Source organism: Theobroma cacao, chromosome 9 (assembly GCF_000208745.1).
Source record: "Theobroma cacao cultivar B97-61/B2 chromosome 9, Criollo_cocoa_genome_V2, whole genome shotgun sequence".
Lineage (NCBI taxonomy): Eukaryota > Viridiplantae > Streptophyta > Magnoliopsida > Malvales > Malvaceae > Theobroma > Theobroma cacao.
The window spans coordinates 998,367-1,014,786 of NC_030858.1; the positions used below are offsets into that span (position 1 = coordinate 998,367).

Sequence of the window (16,420 nt, forward strand, 5' to 3'; positions counted from 1 at the left end):
AAGGGGCAATAGGTTTGTGATTGTTACGGGTTTCATATCAGTAAGTTTTCTGAGTTCAAAATGTAAGTTCGTGACAAATGATATTAGAATTGATTCAATTTTTCACTGATATGAAATTTTTCACAAGAGAGATTAAGATGTTACTCTTTTTTACAGATGAGAGAACCCGTAACTTCGGTTGTCTCTTCTACGGGTGAAAGAACCCATACTCTCGATTGGATCAAATCAAATTTTAATCCCAGAAATTAAAAACAAAAAGCATTTTGTTCTCATTTTGTGCTAGTAGTTAATGTTTACCAACCTGGTGTCAGTGGTTCACATCCATGGTAGCTCTGCTCACGGGATCCACGATGTTTGGCATGACATCTCCTTTAGTGAGCAGATAATCTACCCAAGGAATTGTATCTACCTAAGAATGGTGATAATGCAAGCCCATATTCAGCTTCTTCAACCAAAACAAAAGAACAAAAACATCAACACCTTTAGACCATATCCACAAAAAGGAGGTGAAAGGGTACCTAAGCCATCCTGCTTGACTGATTTGTGTGAGTTCTTCCTAGAAAAAATCCACAAGCAACACCACAAAGACAATACGATTGCGGCTAATTAAAAGCACACAACCCTCAGTGCTGCTATTAGCATTTTCTTGCCTGGATCCATTTCTTTTATTCCTATGAAAAAAGAGCAATCAGCATTTGATAGAAACAAAGACTCTGTGATGCTTCCGGAGACAAAGAAGCCATTGAAGCACACAGATGGGTTATAACAAGAATTTGGTGCATAATGGGATTGTTTGTGGGAGCTCAACTGAAAATTTTCTTGACTATTACAGCAAATCAGTCTAGATTTTTTTGTTTTTTCTTGGGGTTGTCTTTGACAACAGCTGTCCTATTGATTACTGTTGCATTTCTTCCCAGGGTGACAAACCAACATGCATCATTTTTAGCCACATTAGATCTCTCTTCTTTTTTTTTTTCCTTTTTTTAAATGTTTGCATTGATGATAGCATAGGAAGAATTAAAATGCTCGTATAAAGCATCTCAATTATGGTGCAATTTACAAAAATTTATATGAACAATCAGAAAATCTTCTCTTCTGGCCCAACCGACCACTCTTCAGACTTCACCCCAAAGGTATGAATTATAATCAAGAAAATCTTTGCACGTAATTGAGCAATGGAAACTGATGTGGATGTATGATTCAGTTGACGCAAAACCCAAGATTAATCACATGGCAGCACAGCAGAACAACGATCTTGATTTCGAGACATGTCAGGGCACAGGAGGCAGCTTGTAAGGGTCAAGGGTCTGCAGGTTGTGTTATTCTTAGAGTCCCTCCAAGCTCCATAGGAACAAGTGGGACAAGCGAGTGCAGAACATCAGTTATCAATGGACGATAGCTTGGTTCTGGCTGCACACATAGCACAGCTACAGCAGCAACCTGCACCATTACATTTCCAATTTGCATTTAATCAAAACAATAATAGTAGGGTAAGCAAGCATATTAGGCAATGGCTAGTGACCCCCAAGCTACTACCCCTTATTCAGGCTTAAGACATCAAACTCCTATCCCCGAATCGATCCCAGACCAGCCAAATGAAGCCTTGCTTGTGCAAAATATGTCAAAACAAACCAAATCAGTTTCCAAAAGTAAATAAATGGGTTATCAGCCTCTCTCATTCCTACCTAACCTACCAGTGAGACTTCTGTGACAGAAAGATAAGAAAATTTTTTCTTCAACCTTGGATTAAGAAAAGACTAGTTGGCTCAGTCCAAATCAATTCGGATTTTGGATCAAATTAAGTTTCCCACCAAGAAAGTAATGACACTCCCAAGAGGTTTTTTTCACTAGTAGCTTACCAACCTGATACAAGTGCTTCAGATCAATGGTATTTCTAATCACAGGATCCACAATGTTTGGGAGTTTAGATCTGTCAGTAAGCTGAGGCATGGCCTGCATTCATAATTAGAGCTATATGGCATTAAATTCTATAACATTCTATCTCTTTTTTCACATGAACTAACATAAGAGCAAGGCATACCCATGTGACAATAGATTGGCACTGAGCTGGTGCCAGTTTTTCTACAGGCTTTCTTCCCAATAGAAGTTCCAGCAGCACAACACCAAAAGCATAGACATCACTCTTATCTGTTAATTTACCTGGAAAAAGCAGGTAAAAGATTTAAGTTTCTTATGAAGAATAGCAGACCCCCATTTCAGAGAAATTGCAGAACTTCACATATAATTCATACTTTTGGACCTCTTCTATCTCTCAGGATGGAAAATGAAAATGTTAACACTCATATGAAGCCAACTTTAGAATAAAAGAGAACACAGCATAATTTAGTCCAGATACCTTCCAGTGGCAGAACATGTGCGAAAGAGTAACTAATCGTATAGCATATATTTATTGAGATCCGAACATGTAAAAACATTATTGAAGTCTCGAGGATCCAGGAGAACTTTTTTATTAACTCCTAAAGAACGAAGAGAAACTATACAATAATGTGAATAACAACCTACCAAAAATTGATTGTAGCAATTATAGCAGATTCAGTGTGCATACCATCTAAAAGGTATTCGGGGGCTACATAACCTAAAGTGCCCGAAAGCTTCAAATTATTCTTGTTTTGAGCTGCATCAGTTACTGCAAGACCAAAATCTGAGAGCTGTATCCAGACAAAAAAATGAGAGAAAGTGAGGCTTCACTAAACTTAATAGAATCCCAGCAGCACTAGTACAAACACACTAAAGTTTTAATACTAACAAAAGTAGGTGATCTAATAATTTACACTATTACCTTTGCATTGAAGTCTGAATCCAAAAGTATATTAGATGATTTCAGATCTCTATGGATGACTGGTGGGCTGCAGTGCTCATGCAGATATTCTAATCCTCTGGTCAACAATGGAGATTTATTTAATGTTTCCATTAACTAATAGCAACAAGTAAAATCAAAACAAAACCTGACCTTGCGGTATCCAGAGCAATCTTCATCCTCCTCTGCCAAGTTAACGACGATCCATGAGAAGGTCCTAAAATATAATTAAAAGTTTCCACAAAGAAAATTATTGCATTTTCCCCTCCATTACCAGAGAATATATCTTTCATTTCTTAAGTTGTTTGTGAGAGACACAGAGAAAGAAGGTTCTTACCATGTAGTTGAGTTTCCAGAGAACCATTTTGCATCAGTTCATACACGATAAACCTTGTCTCATTGTCACTGCTATAACCTAACAGTGAAATTATATTTGAATGCTTAAATTTACAAAGCAAATCCACCTCATTCTGCAAGTCCATGTAACAGCTCAAAATCAAAAATGAAATCCCAGAAAACACATAAAATGAACTGATCAAACTTTAAAAAGAAAAGGAAGATGAATTTCCCGCAGAAATAATACCTCAAATTCTTTTTCTGCATCATGGCTTGCACAGTCCAACTTCTTAACAGCAGCATAAGAACCATCATCGAACTGTGCCTTGTAAACACATCCAAATCCACCCTCACCCAAAATATTACCTTGATGAAACTTGCTTGTAGCTTTTTCAAGTATCTTATAATCCATAAACGAAGCATCACCCTCCTTGGAAACCGTCCTGATGGACTTGAATTTACCAAAAAATGGTGCCAAACGATTCCCTTTCTCAGCATCTTCGAATTTAAAATCACAGAAAACAGAGGAAACAAAGATAAAAAAACATCAGTTCTTATGTGAACTCTCAAAATTCCAGGAAACCATGAAGAAAATCTGAATCGGGTATTGGTCAAAAGAAGATACCTGAGCTCTTAGCATCATTTTTCTTAGATTTGGGTGAATTCTTCCTGTAATAAATCCATAAACAACACAACGAAGAGATGATTGCACCCAAGGAAGAGCAAGCAAGGATGAGAGCTATAAACATTTTCTTGGGTGGATCCATTTTTTTGTGCTCCTCGCTTCCCACTTGAATTCCTGCTATTGCATTAAGCACTTCATAGAGTTAAAAGTACAACCCTTTTCTAGCAGAACAAAAGAAACGTCCTCCAAGGAAAATGCTTTCAGCTTTTAGAAATCTGAGGAAATAAGGTAATTTGAGAATTAAACAGAGAGATAAACAGGGGAACATCTTCATCATTAAAACAAATTTTAAAAATAATAACAAAAAAAAATATTGCTATTAACTGGGATATCGATTGCCATGAAGCAAAACAATTCTGTTCACATTTCAAAACATTAAATGCACCGAAATGTGTGGTTGTTTTTTCAAAATTTGAATCTTCTTTTCTTTTAAATAGGAAAGTTTAAATTTTGGACTGAGATAAGAGTCTTAAGTCTAACCAGAAACAACCAAATGTGATTAAGTTTGCCACTACTAAACAGGGTAGTGAAAAAAAAACAAGCGGTTTGTACCCACTAGTTTAACAGAGAAAAAACAAAAGAAAAAGGGCAATGGGCAGTTGCAGAAGCAAATGAGTAAAACAAAGTAGTAGAACCTGGAGAGAAGGCAGTCATTGAATCAGAGATAGGACTAGAAATGGGTGATGAAACAGGAGGTACGGCAACAACAATAATGGTTTCATGAATAGAAACAAGTGAAAAAAGAAAAACAAGCAGAGGCAGAAGCTTCATTCTTGTTTCCTTTTCAAACAATAAATACTATTACTGTTCAGTAATAAATTTTCAGCAAAGACATGAAGATAGAGAGAGGAATGAGGAGCGAGTGTCCCTCTGGCGTGGTGGGTTCAATTCAAAAGGGACAGAGAAAGAGAAAGAAGCTATTTGGTTGTGGATGTTGTAGACTTCTAGCCTCTCCACCAGGCTTTGGTGTTTTCCCTTTTTTTAAATCTCTAAATCCTGCAATACAAATTTTTTTTTTCTCTTCTTTTCTCAGCTGTCTTTATCTTGGAATGTAGAAAAAGCTAAAAGGAAACAAAAGGAAGCAGAGGAAATGTTGTTTATGCTGGAAGTGGGGGCAAGCTAACACTACAATCATGTAAACAGTTATCTACAAAAATAAGCTGAAGATTACCAGCTTTTCTCTTTCTCAGTTGCATGATCTTCAAAGTTCCCTCACAAAAATGTTTCTTGGCTTTTTCTTCTTGATAAAAATTATGCCAAAGAACAAAGAAGGTGAAAACTTTTTTCAGGTTTTCTTGATCATTAAGTCCCCAAGAAAAAAAAAAAGGGTCAAAATTCTTCATTTTCAGAGTTATTTTCACTCATTAAAGTGCTGAAATTTAATGTAAATAAATATGTTATTATGTTTGCTTAAGATGACTGGTTTTGAGTGCTAAGAAATTTATACCTGAAAACACTCCTCAAAGGATGTTATCATGGTTATTTTCTTTCATTTATATCCTTATAAATCAAGACAAACATCAATCTGAATTTTCCATATCCAGATGAAAGAAAACACATTGATTGGGGGCAATGGGCATTGCCACATTGCAGAATTGTCAATGATTTCCCATATATCTCTACTGTGTTACAATGTGGTAATCTAATAAAACCACGTTAAAAGGCAATTTTTACTCTAGAATTTTGGGTTGAAAGAGAAATCATCCTTCCTCAAATTGACTTAAGAAATGAGAAAGCATGACTTACGAGGATTACCCTAGCTTGTCTACAATTGAATGTATGCGTATGAACTCTGAAACATCCCACTAAGAGACAGCTTTCTCACGTGTTAGGTGAATAGTCAGTTTGAAAATCAGGCGGACACCCAGCAGTTCACAGCTGTGAGATGAGACAAGTACCCCCCCACGCCCCCACCCTGCTTGTTTTGCTTCGTTCTTTTCTTTGGGCGTGGGTTTCCATTCATTTTTGAGTCTGGTTCTGAGACCCCACCTTCATACTGAAGAAAAAAATAATGGCAAAACCAGGTGCTAAAAATTCTTCGTGTCCCCCTTTGATCAAATGACTTAGTCAGATATCTCGAGGGTGGTTAACCTTCACTGTCAGCAAAGTTTATCCCAACTGCATTTGCATGTAATAACAGAGGAATGAGTTTAAACAATTATGAGAGATGACAAATCACCTTATGCTTTCTACGCCTACATATGATTTGGTTTTCTGTCTGTTTCTTCAATATCGTTGAGCTCAAATTCCCATATGAAAACATTGTTAATTGCAAAAGGAATTGGGTTTTTTTATTGTTGCGTGACTGTAACTTTTCCCCATTTTATATTGCAAATGAAAATGCAAATCCAACAACACTTGGTTCTTCCAAGTTCCAAATGAGACATTCGATTTAAGTTAATTAAATTCTATCTATTTCGATTTTTCATCGATTATCTTTAAATGTGAAGAAATAAGTTAACTGTTTGAATTGATGCTGTAACATGTTTTACGAGAACAAAATTTATAAACAAAAAATTAATATGAAAAAAAATTAAAATCACATAAAATATAGGTGGATTATGATCAAATTACCGATTGTTTCTCCAATGTAAAAAGAGTAAAATAAATTCATATTACGTAAAAAAAAATGTAACAATGATAAGATTTATGTGTCTTGCGACATATATTATTTTAGAATAAAATGTCAATTTTCAATATTAATGGACACATTTATGTTTAAATTTATTAGTATATTTATTGATATATTACAATCAATCAAACCATTCAATTAGTAGGAGAATGGACTTGTTTATTCTTACCATATTAAATATAAAATCGATTTCAATGTAACGAAGTGTCTTGATTGAGCAAAAAACACATTGCGGCCAGGCCTGGCAGGAATGACAATGAAAGCTGTTGCCGCATGCAAAGTAATTCGATCAAAAGTTGCTTTCTAGGGGTTCATCAGTCAAAACCCACAACGCCTTTTCCACGAGTTGTGTAGATAATCCATTCTACCTACTTTTGTGAGATGAAATCCTAACCGTCTTTTACTTTATACAAATATGAAAGCGGGAAAATCATTATTTTTTTCTTTTTATTTTTTTAACAGAAAATTAATCGTCGTTAAATAATTCAACATTAATTACCCATTTTTTAATTTATTAAAAAATAATAATAATCTAAGAATAATTAAATTATACTAGTTGTCACATGGCTAGATTATGTAAGTCTTAAAAGAACAATGGGGTTAGACAGACACTTCTAACAAGGGGAAGTAGATGACCCTACTTTATAAAGCTACAATTGCTAAAAGACATGTAGCTTTAAATTTTTTGGATCATTTGATTGTAAAATTCCTATTGTATAAATTAACTTTATTGATTAAAGTTTGAACAATTTGATCTCCTCCCGACGATAAACAAGTCGAACCGACACGTTTATGAAAATTAAATCAAGTTGAATGAATCATGTGAGTAATATAAAGTTGAAATGTAAACAAATTGTATAATGTTTACAACTATAATCGAGTAGTTAGGAATTTTGTGACATATTCTTTAATCAAAACTCGATTTATTTTTATTTAATATTTAGCATGATTAACAAGAGTTGTTTAAGATTATATTGGATTAAGTACACTAGTGTCTACTAGTATACCATTTTTAATAATTCACTTGACAATTGGGAGACACATGAATTTAATGGGGTATGACTTATGAGCATATACTTTAGACATTGAAGGGCCAAGGTAATTTAAAAAGGGCCAGAAATTAAAGCAAGTCAATTCTTTAATTTAACTTGTAAGAATAATCTAGCATTGGACAGCCACGAAAATTAATGACAATTTTTAATTAGTAGCTTTTATTTCCCTCATATCAATTAGTGGGCCATTGGTGCTTCAGCTAACTTGCCGGATGAGCAAACAATTTAATCAGCTTTTAATTTTGACACCATAATTGATTAAATATAGAGAAAGAGAAAGAAAATAGTAACCTTAATTAGAGGTACATACTCATTATTTATTATTATTTAAATGTATAGACCTTGATATTAAAAAGCATTATGTCACAAAACAAATGCAACACGCCTTTCTACCCTGCTTGTGACCTTAATAGCACGTTTAATTCAGGAAATAAATAAAAATAAAATACGATAGTTATTTTGTGAAAATATAATAAAATAGTTATTACGTAGTTTGATATAACGAATGGAATAGGATATGAATGACTTATTACTGTATTTGATCGGTTAAAATAATTTTGGAATAAGAAAAAAATAAAAAATAAAAGATAAAAATACCTTTTATTATAATATATAATAATTTATTTTAATTTTATTTTTTAAATTTTAATAATTGAAATATTTATTTTAAAATAGTAATAATTTAATTTAAATATTTAATATTTTATTTATAATTAATCATTAATTTTTAAATTAATATTTTTNGAAAATTTAATATTAATTATTTTATTTTATAATTAATTATTAATTTTTAAAATGTTAATATTTTTATTATTATTTAAATATTATCATGATTATTTTATTTTTTAAATATTAATAATTTATAATTTATTTAAAAACTATTACTAATTGATAATTTAATTATTAATATTTTATTTCTAATTTAAATGTTGTAATGATTATTTATTTTTAATTTATTTTATTTTGTAAAATATCAATAATTAATAATTTAAATATTAACACTTTATTTATAATTTAATATTAATATTTTAAAATATTAATACTTTATTAGAAGTTGGAATCAAGGGAGAGGAGGGAGAAAAAATAATATTTTTATAAAAATAGGGTTTTAATTTTTTTAATTTGTAAAAAGCATTTTGATCTTTATTATTTTTTAAGTTTATTCCTCAACCATGAAAAACTAATACCATAGAGTTAATACCACGAGAGAGGGTGGTATTAGCTATTTCTCAATTTTAAATAATTTCAAAAAATAGCCATTATAAAGGAATAACTATTTCTTGAGTTATTTCACAACCAAACAAATAAACAAAAGTTTATTAGGAATAAAATGGTAATGGCTTAACTATTCCTCCAACCAAACATGAGGTGAAAGTGTGCAGGTAACCCATCTACTTGCACACTCTAAAACAGTAGAGCACGATCTCAAAGGAGAACTATAAGAACACAAGGTGGTTTGCGGGCAAAACTCGCTTGAACAGCACCACACAAGACGGTTCGAAAAGGGTCTTGAGAGGTTTGCCAATTTTTTTATAATAAGCTCCTAAAGAGTATAAAAAGTTCCACTCTCTTTTGTACAATATTGAATTTACAAGCAATACACATTTCCTTGCCTAAATGTGAGTGCTACATACTCATACGAGGAAATCTATCACAAATGCATAAGGACAGGACAGAAGGCACTCAAAATGGAGAGAATGGAAAGCAATATCAAAAAGTTATCTCACTCTTATAATAAAAAAAAAAAGAAAAGAAAATAAATAAACTGGGCTTGAAAACGGGTTTAAAGCTTTGACGTTCGAACTTGTATAAGCGCATTGCTAAAACAGAAAATGAAATTCAATTTGGGTAAAGACCAAAATCAAGCCCAAGATATTGATTTTTGGGCAATATATATAAATTATGCCCCTCATTCTCAGAACTAGATTTGTGATGTCACATGGACAAAACATACCCAATCTTTCAAAACATAAAAGCACATTGACTTGGGGCCTGTTTGGGAAAAGGGCCTCACACTGGACCCATATTCCAAATTGCCCCTTATTATACAATAAAAGTCCTCATATGGGACTCTAATACAGACTCAGGCAAGTAGATACTCTTGCAACCATGACAGACCTTGTAGAGGAACCATCATAAGCATTGCTTTTCTGAGTGTTGCTGAAGTTAAAAAGTATAGATCCTCATGCAGCCACCAACAGCAAGTAAGTCTCAAAAGGATTTCTTTTCATATGAAACCAGACCATGAACTCCACCTTCAACCTGTGCTGCACCGGTCCGGACCTGTTCCAGTCAACATAAGAGCAAAGTTAAAAGTGAATGGTACAATGGTACCATAAACAGGCAATAAGAAGATACGACAAAATATATTGCAAATTGTGCAAAGATGGAGCTAATAACAGGTATAAACTTTTAACCTCTAGCCTCAATGTGCCGGATCTTAAGAGCTCGTGTGCAGATGGTAAAGAGGAAGCACCAAGGTCCTGGAACCCTTGCTTGACTGCTTGCATTGCGTAAGGTATAAACTTTAGTACAGAATCTTTATCCGCAACTGCTCCAACAACTCCCTGGGCAATCTTCAGCTTGGCTGTATCACCCAAATATCTCTGATCACTCCCCTTAGTCATTGCTTCTAGGGAGCCCATGCCACGATATTTTTTGATACGTTGACCATTCTGGCAAAGCATAACATTACGATTGTAGAAAAGGATTGGTCTAAGTTAAATGCAAAGTGCACATGTATGTATCTTTGTTCCATTTAGGCACCATTGTACATATGCTTTGAAACCCCCCAATAAAATAAAATTTTCAATTAACAAATCATAAATGCTTTATCCAAATATACTACAGATTCATTGAGATTCAATTTGTATATTTGCTTCAGAACCCCACAAAGAAATAAAATTTTCAATCAACAAATTTTTAATGAGTATCCAGAAATACTGATATTCTACTGTTCACTAGAATCAAAGTATCTATGAATGCTCAGATTCTAAGATCAACATACATCCAGGATGAAACTACATAAGAAATCGACTAAAAGAAAACCATATAGACAAAAAATTAAGCAGAAAAATTATGCCTCCATTGGATAAGATTCACAAACAGAAGAATCAGATTCTCACTAACTCCTGGCTGGTGGACACCATAATATAAAATGATTGAAAAGAGATAGCGCCCAAAGGCTAAAGCAGTGTCATACCTTATACTCATAAGCTCCAGGAGCCTCAGTGCTTCCAGCTAAAAAGCTTCCCATCATAACAGTAGATGCCCCCAAAACCAAAGCCTTGACAATGTGTCCAGAGTTTGAAATCCCACCATCAGCAATGACAGGCACACCATGTTGCGCAGCAATAGATGATACCTTGTAAACAGCAGTTGCCTAGGAGGCAGCAAGACAAGAGACCACATAAGATGAAAGAACAGTATGATAAAATGATATTTTCAATTAATTTTGTAACATTTTCCCTTGGTATTAGTTTCTGCAATAGATAATAGATGTAGTTATGTGCAATATCACACATGAAGTAAAATCCCTAATCATCAAAAGAAAATTAGTAGTTATTTAAACATAAATGTTTGCATAAACAGAAGATTGTCTACTGTTAAGTACAAAATTAATGGAAATGCTGTTTTGGTTGCTCCAACGGCTATCTGATTTTGCATAATGGACACTCCTTATGGATACACAAAAGCATGCCATGCAAAGTAAAAATTGACCTCATGATCTTTTAGAAATTTAGTATTATCTACCAAATAAAAATCAGATATCTCCACCAATGAAATTCATTCTTCCAGTGATGGCTATACCACACTTCATTACCATTTAAGATATATTTCCAGACACTGCCACCCTTCAAATATGGGAAAAAGTTTGCAGCGCAAAAAGAAATTTGAACATATAGAAACTAACTATAACTAATGGACATAAAAAATATTTAAGAACTAACAATTTCAAGACTTCAAGCAATAAACATATTTCTCACAAACGAGAAGCATTTAAATAACAGACTTGGTCACGTTGCAAAGCCAACCTACCATCAAGATGAGTACCAATATCAATTGAAAAATTTATTCAACAACATTTATTGAAGGTAAAGCTGCTAATAAAGATGTTTTTACCTGTCCTCGTCCAACAGCACAAACCTCTTGTGTGGTGCAAATTGACCCAGATCCCATCCCAACTCGTAACCCATCTACACCTGCCTGAATCAAATTCTGTGCTTGATACATAGTCACAACATTCCCACCAATCACATCCAGCTGAGGATATGTCTTTTTGATGAACTTGATCATCTCAATCTGATATATAGAATTCCCCTGAGAACTATCCAACACCACCACATTGGCCCCTGCCTTCACCACATGCTCCAACCTCTCCTTATCAGACTCCCTTGTCCCCATTGCAGCCCCTACCATCCATTCTCCATCAGGCCCCACAGTCCCTGCCCCCAATTTTGGATACCCTTTTAGCCTCTTCAGATCCTCCTTGATCACCACATTCACCACCTCACCATCCCTTTCCAACACCACAATATCACTTTTCTTTTCATCCAAAATGGCCTCAATCTTTTCCAGATCATAATTCCAAGGAACATACTCCACACTCTTACAATCCCGCTTGCAATCAAAGATTTTCACTTCTTCACCTTTCAAGTTCTCACAATCAGAAGTTGCAACACAACGCAACAGCTTGGATGGTAGAGTGCCTGTTAGAAATATTTCGCAACAATTAATATGCACAAAATTACTAATCATTCTTGTGAGTTGTGACAAAAGACTGAATCTCAATAAATTGTAGCAGCAAGATAACTTGTCATTATATTACCTGAGTCGGTAACAAAAATATATCTTCCATGAGGAGCAGCAGCAGGAAGAGTATCTGGCGACGCAAATGCAACAGAGGGAGTAATGGGGAGACGGAGAGACTTGGCAAAGCGGATGATGGAGGCTTGTTGGGCAGAAGTACAGTTGGAATGGACAATAGCGATGCCACCAAGGGCAGCCATGGCAGCAGCCATGTAGGCTTCGGAGACAGTGTCCATAGGAGAAGCAACGCAGGGGATAGAGAGGCGGACGTTGCGGGAGAGGTTGGTGGACAAAGATACGGCATCGGTAGGGAAGTCAATGTAGTGAGGGAGAAATATACAATCGTCGTAGGTATAAGAGTAGCCTTGGCTGAACAGCTTTGAGGCTGCGAACCCGTCTTCCATCAGTCTGGAAAACAAATCAAAACACAAAAAAAATACTCAACATTAGAGTACACCTGCAATCAAAGGCCACAAATCCCACAACAACACACAACCCTGCAATTTCTCAAGTTCCCAAATCTCAACCAAATTCTAAAGAAAACCAGAAAAAGCACAAGTTGTCTTTTACCAACATCAGGAAAAGATAATCAGAAACTGGAAGAATCAAAGCTAAAGGACCAACCATGAATCTGACCTGAAAAGTCTTGAACTTAAAATCTAGGAGCACGTCGGGTGTCAGAACGAAGAAGAAGAAAGATGATCGTAGGCGGCAGCGGCGTGCAATATGGGATTCGCTTTTGGTCGCGTAGAAAAACAGTAGGAACTGTTGACTACCAAGACAGTAAAAAACTACCCCTTAGGCTTTGGGGTTGGGCTGTTAGTTTGGATTGGGTTGAGAGAGAACAGTACAAAATCTCTCCGCAGTTTGATCTAAAATAGAAGTTACAATGATAGAACTAGTGATCAGTAAATAATCATATAAATTAGTAACCTATGTTTTACTATATTACTATGTAGTTTTTTTTTTTTTGAGGGGTAATACTATGTAGGTTTTAGTCATATCTTTGAACCTATTATATTATCATAGTCTGATATTGATAGTATTCGTTTTTTTAACTGTAGTAAGACATGTAGCTATCAAATAGATTCCAACGTATCATTTATGATTGAATAAATTGTGATAAATAATCAATCTCGTAAGTCTATTTCAAAAATACAATGATTTGATAAAAATATCTTTTAAATTATTTCAAACAAATTAAATCTCTTGATTTCTCTCTTGTCTTTCATATCTCTCTAATTTGACCACGATTATCACCTCTTTCTATCCATCTTATATCATCTTGTCATATCGTTGTTGATTTACAGACCAAATATCATAAATAACATCAATGTATATTTTTTAATTTATTAGTTTATATTCACATGCCCTTAACATGTAAAAAATCTATTGAATATGGCATGACATGTAATTTTTTTTTTTTTCAAAATGGCATATAGCAAAATTTTTTCGAACATTACATGTAAGAACAATATTTTTTCAACATAGCATGTAACAAATTTTTTTAACATGACATGTAATAATTTTTTTTTTCAAAATAGCATGTAATAAAATTTTTTTGAACATGATATGTAATAATAATATTTTTTTAATATGTCGTATAACAAGTTTAAAATTTTTTTCATATGACGTGTAATAACTATTTTTTAATATGACATATAATAATTTTTTTTAACATGATATATAATAAAAATTTTTCAACAATACATGTAATAATATTTTTTTTTACATGTAAATGAATATCAAAAGAATTCTTTAAGGGCAATTTTATCTAAAATTTAAAAAACACTTATAATCAAGTAGGATTTTCCCAACCAATTAAAATTGTAACTTGTAAATAGGTTGACAGGACTGTCGGGCTTTGAAACTTGCACAAGCCCAGGGCCAAGCCTAAAGCTTTGTTCAATATCCAACTTTTGAAAGTTCTAAATTTTGCTTAAAGATCAAAAATTTTGCTTAAACAAAGAAAATTCATGTTAATGGTGCACTCACCTTTTATAAAATCTAAATAAAGGTATGTGTTTTGTATTAATCTAGTCAAAGCTAATACACCGAACAAAAAGTAACACATATATGAATTTATTTTTAGCAATGAGATGTGATCGTGATGATACGAAACACTTTTTTAATCACAGAGATATCAAAACATACTGATATTAAAAAATAAATTTAAGATTTAAATATCGAGAAAAATGACTATTGATTTTGAGAGCATTTTAAAAAATTTAGAACATAACATATGTAATATGCTAAAATTCTTTGATCAATATATTAGATAATAATATCCTTACCTTTCTTAAAATACATGAAATTATATAAATAAACTCTAGTGATAAAATCATCTATTACATAAGTAAAAAGAACTCCTAAAGAGAGATAGAAAAAGAACAAAAAAACAAGTAAAAAGGGGCCTGTGTGCAACGCACAAGCCATAGTCTATTAAAATTTAAAATGAAAAAAGTACGAGGATATGAAAAGAGGTAGATTTCGCCATAAACATCCAATATTAACAACAAGAAAAGGAATCAAAATTTACTTGAAAAGCATTAAACATTGAGTTTGATTCTCCATCGTATTATACAAAAGAATGCAACAAGTATTTGAGCTAGGAACTAAGATTCTTTTTAAAAATACCTCTTATATATAAGGTGTTTTTAAAAATAGTTTTTCTATAATTTTAACTATTTTGAGTCAAGAGAAATTAATTTTAAACAAAATTACCCTTAATGAAACTAACCCATATGTTTAAATCCATATCTCAAACCGATTCATATCTTTTGAACTTTCATTTTCAGACATTTCATCATCAAACCATTCATCTCAAGAGTATTTTTTGATAGAAATAAAAACCTTTAAGTATTTTGAAATATTTTTTTATACACAAAGAAAATTTTTTGAGCATTTTTAAGCATTTTTTAGTAGTTTTTTATATATGAAGAAAAACTTTTCAGTATTTTGAGCATTCTTCTAAAAGTAGTCATGTTCGTTGATTATATTGTTAAATGAACTACGGTGTATTGTTTGAAGTTGTTAATTTTGTTAAATGAAACTCAATAGTTTTTGTATTTTTAGACATTGCATAATCGATTTTTGGATATTGAGTGATTAGTTTTTTAAGTATTACATGACTGGTTTTTAAATATTGTGTGATTTGTTGATATGGTATTTCGTGATTGATTGATAGGCATTGCGTAACTGATTAGTAAGGCACTGCGACTAGTTTTTAGGCATTGTATGACTTAGGCATTATCTAAAAATTAGTCACGTAATACCTAAAAACTAGAGACGTAATGATTAAGTCATACAATACTTAAAAATCAGTGACATAATGTCTTAAAACCAATAATGTTATATCTAATAACTATTTGATTTGCTTGCTTGTAGTTAGGTTTAAGTTGTCAAAGTTATACAGTATTCTAATTTACAAGTATGTATAATCAATTTCAACTTGTCAACTTTGAGATTTTATAAAAAAAATCAATAAACTCAATAACCTAAAACACATACATTGATATCATTTTTGCCTTTTGGGATGACAAAAAAGAGTTGAATGACAAGATAGACAATATTAGATAAAAGAGAAAAATTAAAATTTAATTTTAAAATATTTGTCTGGATGTCAGTATAGAAAAAACCGAAATCATTTTAATTTGTCTGAAATTGTTTAAAGAACATTGTTATTAAATCATGTCAAAAATTGATTAAAAATAATTAAAATCGTAATGAAAAATCTTTTGAATTGAGTTTATAAGAAAAATTGTTTCTCACAATTTACTCTAAGAACTATTACCCTCTTAAGTAAATAAGTATAACAACATTATATGCTCATATATTTTGATTTAAAGTCAAAATTATCACATTATTTGGATTTTAAAGTATAATTTATCCATTTAATTAATTTTTTTTTTAAATTTAAAACCTAACGGATTGAACAATCTAAACTTTGTTTTGAAAGCTTCCAAGCGAAGGGCTTCGACCGGTTCATAAAAAATTCCAGCCAGCCTAGCAAATAGCCGAATATGCAAAATTACCCCCAAAGACCATGCAAGTCGGCTAACCCACGCGGCACACGTCTTTTTCATAAC

At 32.8% G+C, this 16,420-nt stretch overlaps 2 protein-coding genes across 6 annotated transcripts; both read right to left on the bottom strand.

Moving 5' to 3' along the window:
- Positions 761-4,855, bottom strand: LOC18587733 (probable receptor-like protein kinase At1g80640). 4 transcript variants are annotated; one of them, XM_007011698.2, is made up of 10 exons: positions 4,475-4,855; positions 3,780-3,953; positions 3,402-3,652; positions 3,156-3,288; positions 2,972-3,035; positions 2,801-2,897; positions 2,567-2,669; positions 2,042-2,160; positions 1,864-1,953; positions 761-1,440 (listed from the first exon to the last, which is right to left on the bottom strand). In XM_007011698.2, exons 1-10 carry the CDS (start codon positions 4,608-4,610, stop codon positions 1,300-1,302), a joined length of 1,308 nt encoding a protein of 435 aa, XP_007011760.2. In that variant the 5' UTR covers positions 4,611-4,855; the 3' UTR covers positions 761-1,299. The 4 variants fall into 4 exon arrangements, with proteins under 4 accessions (XP_007011760.2, XP_017983712.1, XP_017983713.1 ...); XM_018128223.1 differs by having other exon boundaries at positions 1,860-1,953; XM_018128224.1 differs by having other exon boundaries at positions 3,780-4,054; positions 4,475-4,560.
- On the bottom strand, positions 9,328-13,118 carry LOC18587734 (inosine-5'-monophosphate dehydrogenase 2). Of its 2 annotated transcripts, none has more exons than XM_018128179.1 (6): positions 12,957-13,118; positions 12,352-12,740; positions 11,646-12,232; positions 10,726-10,905; positions 9,941-10,198; positions 9,328-9,806 (listed from the first exon to the last, which is right to left on the bottom strand). In XM_018128179.1, the coding sequence occupies exons 2-6, from the start codon at positions 12,734-12,736 to the stop codon at positions 9,735-9,737; spliced, it is 1,482 nt and encodes a 493-aa protein (XP_017983668.1). In that variant the 5' UTR covers positions 12,737-12,740; positions 12,957-13,118; the 3' UTR covers positions 9,328-9,734. The 2 variants fall into 2 exon arrangements, with proteins under 2 accessions (XP_017983668.1, XP_017983667.1); XM_018128178.1 differs by having other exon boundaries at positions 12,969-13,115.